The 12151-nt window shown below is 37.6% G+C and overlaps 1 protein-coding gene across 1 annotated transcript in view; it reads left to right on the forward strand.

Annotated features, from left to right (window-relative positions):
• Positions 1-12151, forward strand: part of TRPM1 (transient receptor potential cation channel subfamily M member 1) — a 98164-nt gene that overhangs the window by 47948 nt on the left and 38065 nt on the right. The window contains exon 4 of the mRNA XM_054388151.1: positions 11341-11420. Coding sequence (XP_054244126.1) covers positions 11341-11420 — 80 coding nt within the window. The remainder of the gene's footprint in view (positions 1-11340; positions 11421-12151) is intronic.

A 12151-nucleotide genomic window follows, 5' to 3' on the forward strand; every position in this document is an offset into this window, starting at 1 on the left:
GGACAAGACCAGCAAATGCATCATGTCTGAGAAGAATGTGGTGTATTCTGTCTTTTTTATTAAGAAAATGCTATTAGCTGCATTCAGTAAGTGAGCTATTAAACATGCCAGCTGAAACTTATCACCTGGAAAAACTGTCAAGTTCACTTTGTTTTCAATTATTCATACGTAAATAACTGATTACCCAGGTATTAGATTTGGAGAAGTTGTAGTAAAACCACAGCCACTTGTTATGTTTTGAAGACAAATCAGTGTCGTGACGTGAGCATATTTTTATTGTGGCGGTGGAAGTAATAATGGCATGTGTTGGCAGTGAAGGATGTAAATAAAGCTTTTTTTTTTTTTTTTTGGCATGGACTAATGCCTCTGTGTTATATATGAAGATAACTGTGTACATCGATAATATCAGATTCATCAGTTCTTCATTCCAGCTTAGACCCAGCAAGCATGTGAGTGCTGACTACCATTGGAAACCAAGGGAATTTTTTTCTGAGACAGTCACAGTGAGGGCAGCAGAGAGATGCATATCTTTATCCCTTTCCTTCACAGTGCATTTATATCAAGCCATGTCACAAAATAAACTCCAAGTGCTGTTAGCCTTCCCATAGTATGAGTGCAGGCATCCATGAAAATTATCTTTTGTGTAGTGGCATTTTCCCTGAGAATGTAATTTTTTTTCACTCATGTGTGTTATTCCTTTGAACTTTGAATGAGTGCTTTGGCTGAACTTGACAGAATTATGCATTTGGAATTAAATGGCAGTGATTTCTTCCTCTTACCATGCAGGATTTTCTCACAGACATTTTACACAGTAAGCACAGCAGACGGTATGCTTTTTTGCCCTTGAGAGCAGAAGCAGCAGAAATGCATGTTTATTAGGTTTTTAGCCAACTTGGTTAAGATTTCTTCTACAAATACTCTGTATAAGTCCCTTTGCTTTTACATGCTAATGATTTCCTATTATATTATATAATTATTATATATTATCACTATGTTTTTATATATCTAAAATTATATATTCTGTTATCTGAATAGTTACTCAGAACATTCTCATTACAGTGCACACATCCTGGTGAGCTTAGGCTTTGCTTAAAACACCATGTCTGAAATGTGTGTTTTCGAAACTTTCAAAACTTGCTTTTTATTTGCAATAGCAAGTGATGAAAATGTTCTTGTTGCTTGTAGGAGGGAGCTTTGATCTCAGTCACCTTAAACTGGACACTTAAACAGCAATATTTTTTTTCCTTTTGGGTAATTGCACATGGCTTAATTATCTTTCGTCATTCTCATTACTTAAGCTGAGGTGCCAGAGCAGTTACAGTGTTGTAGAAAGCCTATGCTGGCAGGTTTGCATGCCTCACAGTTTTTTTGCGTTTGGTCGTAAAAAACACTGTACTTTCTCAAAGGGTACATTTCTGTCACTGCAGTTTGAGCTAACAAATTGAAGAACAAAATGCACAGGCATGATGTTCCCACTATTCTGAAAATGTGGCCTGGCTTCTAAATGCAGGTACTGTACCCATATTCTTGTGTAATGGCTGGCCAAGGACATGTCATTATTGAGGAAAAAGGAATTCTTTTCTTTTTAACTTCTGTTGCTATAGAGCCAAAGAAACATATCTCAAAAGATGTCTGAGTTGCACTTTCAGAGGGAAGTGCCCAAATCACTCTCTTTAAAATAGATTTTCTGCCTTACATATTTTTGATAATATGTCTTGCAGTTTGTCCAGCTGATAGAGTACACATTCCAGATAGAAGAGGCTTCCATAAAGGCCACTGTGTCTGGAATCTGATTTTCACTGGAAAAAGAAACATCTGTTGACTTTATTGTGTGTCCTCCATTTCAGCTTTCAGGACTGGTGGGTAGTGGCTTTGAAACAATCCCTTTGCTTGAGCAAGGTAATAGCTTCTGCAACAACTGGAACTTTAGCTTGGTATGTTTTCAGAGATCGGAACTAGCAGCATGATTTTGAAGGCACAGAAGAAATATATGCAGCTGTGGAATACACCTGTAATATGCCCTGTTTCAGCCTTCATTGAATACATTGATACAAAGTCTCTTGCTAAATTTAATGAACTTTGAATGAAGGGTTCAAATTAAAAAATCCCTGAATGAAGGAATGCTCTGTCTTTTCATTATTAATGCAGTGCTATGCCCCTGACAGACTCAGTTGCTTACTTTCTGTCACTTCATGCTGTCTTACTGGCATCTTGCTTTCTTCAAAATGTACCTTTTTCTCAAACAGAAACAAAGTCCAAAATATCTTTGGCATTGTAGTTTTCCAGAGGCATGTGTAATTCTTTGATATCCCATTGCTGTTTCTCATGCAGTCAGCAGGAACTTTGTGTCATTAAGAAGAGCAGGGCCTGGTTCTAAAACAAAGCTTGTTGAGCTGCATGCTTTGGCATTTAGGGCAGGACAGAAGTCCAAATGACATCTGTGACATATTGCATTGCCAATCACAAATGTGTTCATTTCATTGAAGATCACATACGGCAACAGTAAAACACGTTTAGAATCTAGCAGATTGCTTGTCTCCACAGTGCAGTGCAGCAGAAGCAGGGAGTTAGACTGCCTTTAGCTCTAGGTAATATGGTCCCTAGTGGTGATTCTAGATGTCATCCTATTATGTTATCCATTATGTTAGCACCTGGCACAGCAAGATGAAGTATGTATTTCAAAGTTAGAACAGAAAAAATAACTTCTTGCAACACAGTGTCCTTTGCTATAGGTAGTTTGAAAGTGTAAGAAGATGCAAAAGAAGCCCTTTGCAGCAAAGGAATTAAGTTGACAAAACCAACAGGATTTGAAAATGCATGTGATATGTAAAGTTACAAAATGAATGGCTTATTTATGACTTCAGCTGTTTTAGTACAGCATTTTGCCCAACTTCAAATTGTTCTAAAAAGGATTAGATATAATTAATGCTGTATGACCTCCTTTTTTCTTCCTTTCAAAGAATGTAGCGCTGTACATCTAATGAGGACCCCTGAAAGGACTATTATATCCAATTGTCTCAATTATGCAAATAACGTTGATATTTTAGCAGAAGGGAGGGGATACTTCAAATTAAAAGTTTCAGCTCATGCTTTAGCCTTTCTGCAGTGCCGGCATTTTTATAGCAAGTACATCCACTGTTTGAAGAGAGGAAAGGAGGTTTAACAAATTGGAGATTTGGGTACTATCAAAGTAGATTTGTTGTGCCTTGTTCCACCATGAGATGAAAATACCCTCTGGGCAGGGAGATGGGTCATGAGACTTCTAAAGGATTACCTTCAAAGGGAGTCATGAGATTGGTTTGAACAAAGAAGCTGCTCACATGCTTATCATATGAGATTCTCTTCTTAAAGTGGTGGAAACTCATCTCCTTGGGAATTCTCATGAACTTCAGAGAGACTGGAAGTTCTAACAGTAAAACGAATGAGAAACCTGAACAATAAGCAGAAAGATGGGACAGAAGCTCAGAGTTAAATGCAGTTTATTTATTCTAGCTGTAATTTCCCAACTCTGAAACCTTTCCAGTGACAAACAGGTAGGACATGCTTTTAAATGACTTTTTGTTTCTTTCCTGATCATCGTGTGCTTTGCTACCTTTTCCAGCATTGATATGCGTAAGTGAAATTTGCACTGAATCTCTGTATAATGACATACAATTGGTTGGCAAAAGATAATTCAGTTGAATAGACAGTGTTCTGATGAGAATAATTTCTACATTTCTTACTTATTTTAAAGACATGAAACCTGAAGTACTCGTTGCAAGAAGACAAAATAAATTTTCAAGTTAAAAAATAAAAAATAAGCTGTTTTCTTGAAACACTTCAGAATTAGAAGATTGTAATAAGATGTAGAAATGCTGGTAAAGAGAGGTTAGGTAAAAACATCCTACATATATCAGCATTTTGAATGGTAGTTTAGATCTACTTCTGCAGCAAATGGGGATGGAGTTCTGGTGGATTTTTTTATTTGTAGGTCGGGACTTTGCTTTGTTTTGGGATTGTCTCCAGTTTTCAAAATTTGCCCTTAATACCTTCTGGAGTACAAGCAATACAAGCAAGCCTCTTTCTCGGTATGTTTGTTTTCAGTTGAGTTTATCAAGATCTGACAGGAGGTCAGGTGTTATGGAGGTCTTAGAAAAGGACATAACTTATGGTGGTTTTCCTTACTCCAATGAATGTTGCCAGTAAAGGGGCTTTCCCAGTAGAAGACCCATAATAAACATCTGCAACCTCATCACATTTGTATCAACAGAGCTGCTGTCGTCATTTGAAGGAATGCATTTCTGCCGTAAAGTGTACTGGGCTCTGAGGTGAGAAGTCTGTGTGAACTCCCTCACCAAGATCCAGTGATCCCTGAGTATTTGCCTACCAATCTTGCAAATGACTGAGGAGCCAAAGAAGCTAAGTTTTCACCCTTGTTACCGTCCAGCTCTTCAAATGACAGCTTCAAAGAATGATGCTCCTATCCACTCTTCTCTCATTCCTACCCCTCCTGCTGTAGTGTGGTTGGGATCTTGAGGAGGGACATCTCAGGGTAAGAGTAGCTCCAAGAGCATATATCCTTGTATTCCCATATTGAGCCAGAGAAAACTTTGGATACAGCATCTAACCTGTTCAAGTCTCCTTTTACTCTCCCAATTCAGACTCTAAATTTTTCCTTTCTCATTTTTGATAATGGGTTAAATCCAGTGAATTGACACCTCTATTATATTATTTTTCACCACTATCATTTTAATTCAAATGGTAGGATGCAGCTGATGCTTTAAAGCCAAATGTGGGTTGTACCGAATACTTGACAGCTGTAAATAATGCTGTGTATCAGTACAGGCAGAATATTTCCTATGTTGTGTTTTCTGGCTTGTGTTACGATCTGTTGAAGCTAGTTGTATTCTCTCTTTTTAGAGAAAAATGTGTGGCACACCATGAAAAAAGTCCAGGAATGTTGCTGGAGATACAGTTTGTCTGGTTCTATGGTACTATTAATTCTTTTCATTCACAGCATCATGGGTTTTAGATGTGCAAGGATTGAAAAGAAGATTAAACAATTTTTCTTGAAAACTGCTTTTATCTAAAAATTCATTTGAAATCTCCCATTACCCTGATCCTTTGTAATTATTTCAGTCCTGAAGTACTCAAGTTTTGAGAAAGTTCTCAGTGAATGTTGGCAGCTCTTGGGTTTATACAATACAACATTTAAAAAACACATATTTGGGTCTCAAGAATATAATTTTAACTCTTGAGTTCCAGTGCTTCTGTAATGATTTCTAAAAGATTACATGAAATAATTTTGAGCAAACCCCACAGCCCAAAACCTAAATTATCTGGAAAGTCTTTTTTTTTTTTTTTTTTTTTTTTTTTTTTACATGACAGAAAGCAATGTGGTGTAAAATGAGGGTGATTATGTGTATTCTCTTAAATCTTACATATTAGTTAAGGCCTGGAAGAGAATTGCTTTAGTGAGTGTAAAATTAGCCACAGCTAAAGTTGCAAAATTTCAACAGCTCAAACTATTTAATAGAATTCTACAAGGAGAACCTTGCTTTCAGGAAAACTGTACTTACTACAAACTAATGTTAATTTCTTAAGGGATAGATTGGCTAATTAGTGCATTATATATATTTGCAAAATACACATTTGTTAAGCATCTCTAGATTTTAGAGACTTCTGGAATATGCATATACTGTATTATATTGTCAATATAGAAATTTTACTTTGTAGTAATTTAGAAATCTGTTCTATTAACATGCCTAGCAGTCCACCCTCAAGAGTGGCTTTCTTTCACCACATTTTGAAAATGTCAGTGCATTAAATTCTTCAAGCCTACCTGTTCAGTGCCCTCTCTACCTCAAGTAGTACTAATTAGAGCTGTACATTTAGAACAAACTTTATAGGTAAGTAATGTCACAAAACACGTAGTCATTCTCTTAAAATGTTTTTCATTTGTGCTTTGCCCTATTTCTTAAATAAAGGTTATTATAAGGTCTCAAACTTTACTCTTACACCATGTATGAAAAATCACCATGTTTAACTGGCTTATCAGAAGTTTTATAGAAGTCATGGCTGAACTAGTAACTTGTTACATCTTCCATCAAAGAAGTGCTTATATTTTTTACCTTTTTTTCCAAACAGTGCTTTCATAATTTCTACTCTATTAGTCATAATTTGTAATAATAGGAATTTAGATGAGCCAGATCTCTCTCAGAGGCCGATTCAGTGGTGTTGGTATCTGCATCACTAAGTGCAGTTTGGTCTTTGTTTGTATGCATAATTAACTAATCTATTGACATAGTTTTCTAAACCACAAATAACCAGGGGACTCAAACACATCAGTAGTTTTAATTAGAGCTCTTCATAGGCTTAGTTTTGCAATGAGGGAAGTACCTTGTTATGTTGGTTGTGATTTCATAAGTATTGATGAATTTTACTAAGAAAGATCTGCTGCTAATGGTATCGAATTACATGTGGTATCATGATAATAGCATTTTTCTATTTTAGGTCAGAATAGGCTGGGTTAAATTGTCATAGTTAAGAGAAATATCCACACATCTAGAAGTGTCCTCACTTCCTTTAAAACTGTATCTAGCCAAGAGTCTTTATGATAGACAGGACAAGTAGTTGTAACAGTACTTGTCAGAGCAAGATAACAGGGTCATCTTTTATCTTCAGGTAATAATTATTAACAAATGAGCTTAGAGAAGAAACTGGTAATTACCAGGCTACTTTGGCTAGCATCATGTTAGAGACTGCTTGCTTTCCCTCTCTGTTCATCCATTCTACTGTATTTGAACCCCTATTGGCAGGAATGATTCCACTACCCATAGATAAAGTTACTCAACACTTCCTGTCCTAGCATCTTGTTTTGTGCTTGTTGTAACTCTGCCACTTTTTTAAGACCTTGGAGTAAAACTAGCTATATGGAATGCCTGCAGGCTGAAGGGGTTTTTTGCGGAAAAAATCCAAAACAGATCTCAGAAAGGGGTACAGATATGTATTTGTGTTCCTCATCTCCCTAGCACCTCGAACAGAAGGGCTAAAGGCATGAGGAGGAATTGACAAATTAATAACACAACTGGGCTGGATAACAAATTGACATTATACATTATTGTTCACATTTCTTAGAAGATGTTTTCCCTAACATTTGGTACAGTAAGAGATAGGGCTGAGCTGTTGCAGGAATGGCTTCTGCTACCTTAAAATTGGTAGGTGTGGTGTGTAGCCTGGTCAGTTTCATTAAAAAAAAAAAAAAAAAAAAAAAGGGCAAACTGTTGCACAGCTACACAAGGTATGTACTCTGCAGACAAGCACTGAGCCAAGCTGTCCTGTAGTAAGCTCTGAATTGTTGTTTCATTTTAGTTGCATTAGCTGTATAGTGACATTAATGCTGAGAAGCAGCTGTGCTTCTCAATAGGGTGTCTGAGCACATCCAACACACTGGACTAATGTGTGGAGCTGGGTGTGTCCAGCCATGGCAGAGCAAGTCAGTTCTACTGTGGTGTTGAGGCCATAGCTGTTTTTCACATCCCCGAACTTCTGGGGAAGAGCTGTGTACCTCTAAGACATGCAGCAGAATTGTGTTAGCTTTGAAAAGAGAGCTTGTTACTTCCTTTTGTAGCCTGTGTCCCTAAGTTAATGAACGTGGAGTGAAAATTATTCTTGTTGCAGTGGATGTTTGCTGTGTGCCTCACCAGCAGGCCAGGAACACAAAGCGTAATGAAGGCATGGAAGCTCATTCCAGCTCTCTGTGCAGCATAGCACTGCTTGCTGGTTTCTGCCTCATCAGCAGGAGTGATCTCTGGCCTCAATGTGAAATAACACCACTGCTTACAGACACTGCCATCCTGCCTCTTGTGTGTTAGTTTCAATCACAGAGCAAACGGTTCGCTGACAAGGTTCCATGGGTCCAAACTGAGCCATTTTGAAAAACACAGTAGGAAAAGAACAAGATTTTTTAATTAGCAAACAATATGAGAGCCTCTTTCTGTGACATACTGTTTATACTTCATACTCTAATAACTGCTAAAACTTTTACCAGTTGTACAAATAACTATAGACTGTGGACGTGTTTGCATGGTGAATGGATTTGTGTGCACACCATGCGCACGCTTCCAGTATGAATTTCGTTCCAGCTCCAGATTACTTCTTCCTTTCATTGTCTCATCAAAGCAAACATCTCTGCTCAAGTCTGGCATAAGTATCCCAGTTTAAATCTGTAGAGCATTCTAATTAAATAAAACTAAATAAAATTCTAATTATTCTAATTAAATAATTGGGGAACACAGGTGAGATTAGACTTTCCTGGTGATACCACCTTCTGCAGCATACTACAGGATTATGGGAATTGGTAAAATGGTGAACTGGCTTACATCTGAATGTTTCCATAAATGACAATAATCAATCCACATCTTAACAATTGATTGGTGAAAGTAATTTGTGTTGTTCCACAGATGTGAGCTCTGCTGCCCAGCCAGGTCCATTTTTATATTACTCTGTACTTGAATTAGCCTGAACAGCTTTGTCAAACGTATATTATGCATAACATACATTCATTTGGTCTCTTGCCTGCTTCCCCACTGCATCTGTGTGTCAGGCTCTGTCTGCTGCGTTTGATCTCTGTACATGGCTCCACGCACCAGGCACTGCTGTTTTATGCCCACTTGTCTGCTGACCAGCTGTGCCTGGTACAGGCAAAGCCTCTCTGGAGTGCAGCAGCTGGGGAGCGTGTGCTCTTTAGTAGGGCTCCAGGTGCCAAAGAGCTGGCCTGAAGTGGAATGCTCTCTAGTTGCAAGACAAGGCCAAAGCCCTAATCTGTCCTGTAACCAAGTCAAGCATGTCAAGCCACTGAGCAAAGCATGTGTCCCTGTTGCATGGAGCATCTCTTTGGGGATCATGGCTGTTGAGAGGGGATGACTGAATTTGCTTTAGATGTGGTTGACTTTGAGCTTTGGATGTCCTCCAGTGACACTACAACACTCATCCCTGTTCCCCTTTGATCCCTCAAATTCTTTCACTTCCTTTGGTGGTAGTATTATCACACTAATTATTCACAGACGCTAATTGTGAATAATTTTATCTGTGTGGTGGTGAGAGAAAATTTTCTACTGAGTTACTACGTGTGTACAGCCCTACATATGCATGTTTCTTAGCAAATAGTAGAGTTTGTTTGTGATAGGCAAAAGACAACTGGTCTTTGTAGAAATAGTGCTTGTGTTTGTTAATACCAATATTAAAAAGGTGATTATTTGTTTAGGCACTTGATTTTGTTAATTCATGATTTACAAAGCAACAAGACTGATTTTCATTCCAGGACAACCTTCTGCAGGAGAATATCTTGTTTGAAGGCTAAAGAGAACAAAAAACTCATAGAGTAGTAAAAATCCAGTATTAGTACTGTTTCTCACCAACATACTGATTTCTAGGCTGAAGACCAAAAATTGGCTGTGGGGGGTTTTGGTGGGTTTTTTTTGTGTGTGTGTGTTGGTTGGTTGGTTTTTTTTTGTGGGGGGATTTTTATTTGTTTTATGATAATTTAGGTCTCCACATGTCAGTTTTCACAAAGGAGAACAAATATGCCCCTGAACGTCTGAAATGTGTTTTTTCAAAATTAGATTCTGATTAGTACATTCAGGATTTGCAATAATAAGCAGGTTTGAACTTCCCTAGTATCAACAAGTTGAGATCTTGCTTTTTTTGAGTTTCTCAGGGGTGAATGGAAAATGTACAGTGTTTTTTCAGTGCCATAATCTTGCTGGCAGCAGCTATTTGTCAGCCTAATACTCCCACTGGCTGTTTGTCTGAAAACTGTAGCTGATCTGTCATAGTCCTTTAACAATTCACCCATTCCAAGGCTGTTCAAAAGTACATTTTCCCCCCCAGACTCAAATGGCACAGTAGCTGTATTTGTATTTTTCCTCAAGAAACCAAATGAATTTCAATCCAGAGAGAGAAATATGCAGAATCTGTATCAAACAAGTGGGGAAAGTGTCTGTTTTCTGACAGTGAATGTTTCTGCACAAGTATTTGCACTGGATTATAATGAAGCTTTGGTTAAGCAGATTAAAGAGACAAAAGCAGTGAAACTTCAAAGGCTGACCAAATGTGCTGAGGTTTTATTTCCCTGATCTGTAATGCCTGCCTTTGCCTTCCTCTCATTAGCACAGAAAAATAAGGCAGTAGAGCATAATGAGTTGTGCCTACAGTGACTGATTTTTTAGGTGTGAGTATGTGAGGTCTTTTCAATGTAGAGAGGGCTTTTAAGAACACTGCAAACTCTGCTGTTATCAGAGAGTTCATTTTAGATACTAAGATGCAAAAGCTTCCTTCCAAACATGACTGTTAAGTCTGTGACTTAATCCAGTGGTTATTTAGCTGTTTTTACATGAAGGACAGAAAATAGCAAAGGAAACTATTGTTTGGGAAGCTACAAGGAATGAGGTAAAGCAGTACTCAACAACATGGTCTCGAAACTATAGTTGCTTTGATATTACTATCTTGCATTTTTCAGTATTCTCTACAGAACAGTTAAATGTGCAGTATCTGTTACCTTTAATATTTTGAAGAGTGCTGCCTCAACTGTGGGGTTCATTGGGCATTTGTGTCACTCAGTCAAGGAGGTATCAGAGATTACACATAGAAATCTGAAATTTTATTTGGAGAAAAAGTGATTATGTTTTAAAATACACAAAATAATAATAACCCCCCACAAATTATTCACAAACTAATTACAAATTAAAATATACAATTAAAGAAAAATAGGCAAATGCTGTGACCTCAGTAATAGTTTCCTGTTAAGCTCATTTTAAAGTGTAAAACTGGTATGATGTGTATGAGCACAAGTAACAGTATCGGGCATTTACTGGAACTTGATTTACAACATGAAAAAAAAAACCCACAACAATTTTAAGAAGATTGTTGATCAAGCAGAGAAAAGTTTCAGGAAACGTATTGTATATGAAATGAACAATATTAAAGTATCATTTGGAGTAAATGCTATCAATCTATTCATGTCACAATTTATGCTGGCTTTCTGTACTATTTTGGGCCGTTTACTAAAATACGAAGAAAAAGCTGCATTTTTTGGTAGACAGACATAGCTTTAAAACCATCATCATTGTGCATAAAGGTTTTTACAGACATTTGAGGTTTGAATTTTGTCCAAGATGTTGAAAGTTCCCACCACCTACTTGCTTCATGAGTGGACATGTCTGGTGTTTAAAAGTGATTAAGTGAATTCAGTGCTTGTTTTTAAAAACAGTACCCAAAAATAGAAGGCAAACATTACTATATCTGCCACACAGAAATATTTCATGATGTATCTTCTTATTTTCTTTTTTTGCCTCTTTCAAGGGTCAAAAGGCTTGGATAGAGAAGACCTTTTCAAAAAGAGAATGCATCTATGTAATTGCCAACAACAAAGACATTAGCAGGTAAGATTTGAAATTTTTGTTTTGGCCAATACAGAAGATTAATTCTGAGGAAACTGAACTTCATATGGATTTAGGCATGTGAAACTGAGACCAAGCTTATTCATTGCTCTTCAAGGGTGATGACAGGGGAAGAAGAACACAAGACATGCTTGCACTCCAGTCTGTAGAGAGCCATGGGACATATCATACAGAGATGATAAGGCTGGGCAGCAGGAGAGGCAGTGAGTTGTTAGTTCCTAACAACTTTGCAAACTTTAGCTTTGCAAACCAGAGCATAAATTCATACTGAATTCTGAGAGCAAGGATGCAGTAATGCGCCCTCCAGGAAGCAAGTGGCACCATTCTTCACAGTTGGTGTGACACTACAAATAACAATTCTATATAGAAGGACTGGAATTCTTAGTCCAGATACTGATACTACTGCTATGACATGGTCTAGGTAAGTTGTGGTAGCTTGTTTTGGATAACATGTTTATGTCACATGCTAGCTGTCACCTCAGAGTAAGAAAGAGATAGTCACTACTCCTCTTCTGCATCCTTCCATCTTCCCCATCCTTTAGCCTAGAACAGCTTTCCAGTGCGTAGCAGAAGTGAGGTGTTTTTTTTATCTTTGCTTGTTAAGAACCACCTGTGGGTTGGTAATTCTGGCTCATGTGTGTATGCAAAGAAAACAGATAGGACCTAGAAGAGATGTTTCTATGATTCTAGATGTTTCTATTCAAGGCATAGTA

The sequence above is a fragment of the Indicator indicator genome, chromosome 16 (assembly GCF_027791375.1).
Source record: "Indicator indicator isolate 239-I01 chromosome 16, UM_Iind_1.1, whole genome shotgun sequence".
Classification (NCBI taxonomy): Eukaryota; Metazoa; Chordata; class Aves; order Piciformes; family Indicatoridae; genus Indicator; species Indicator indicator.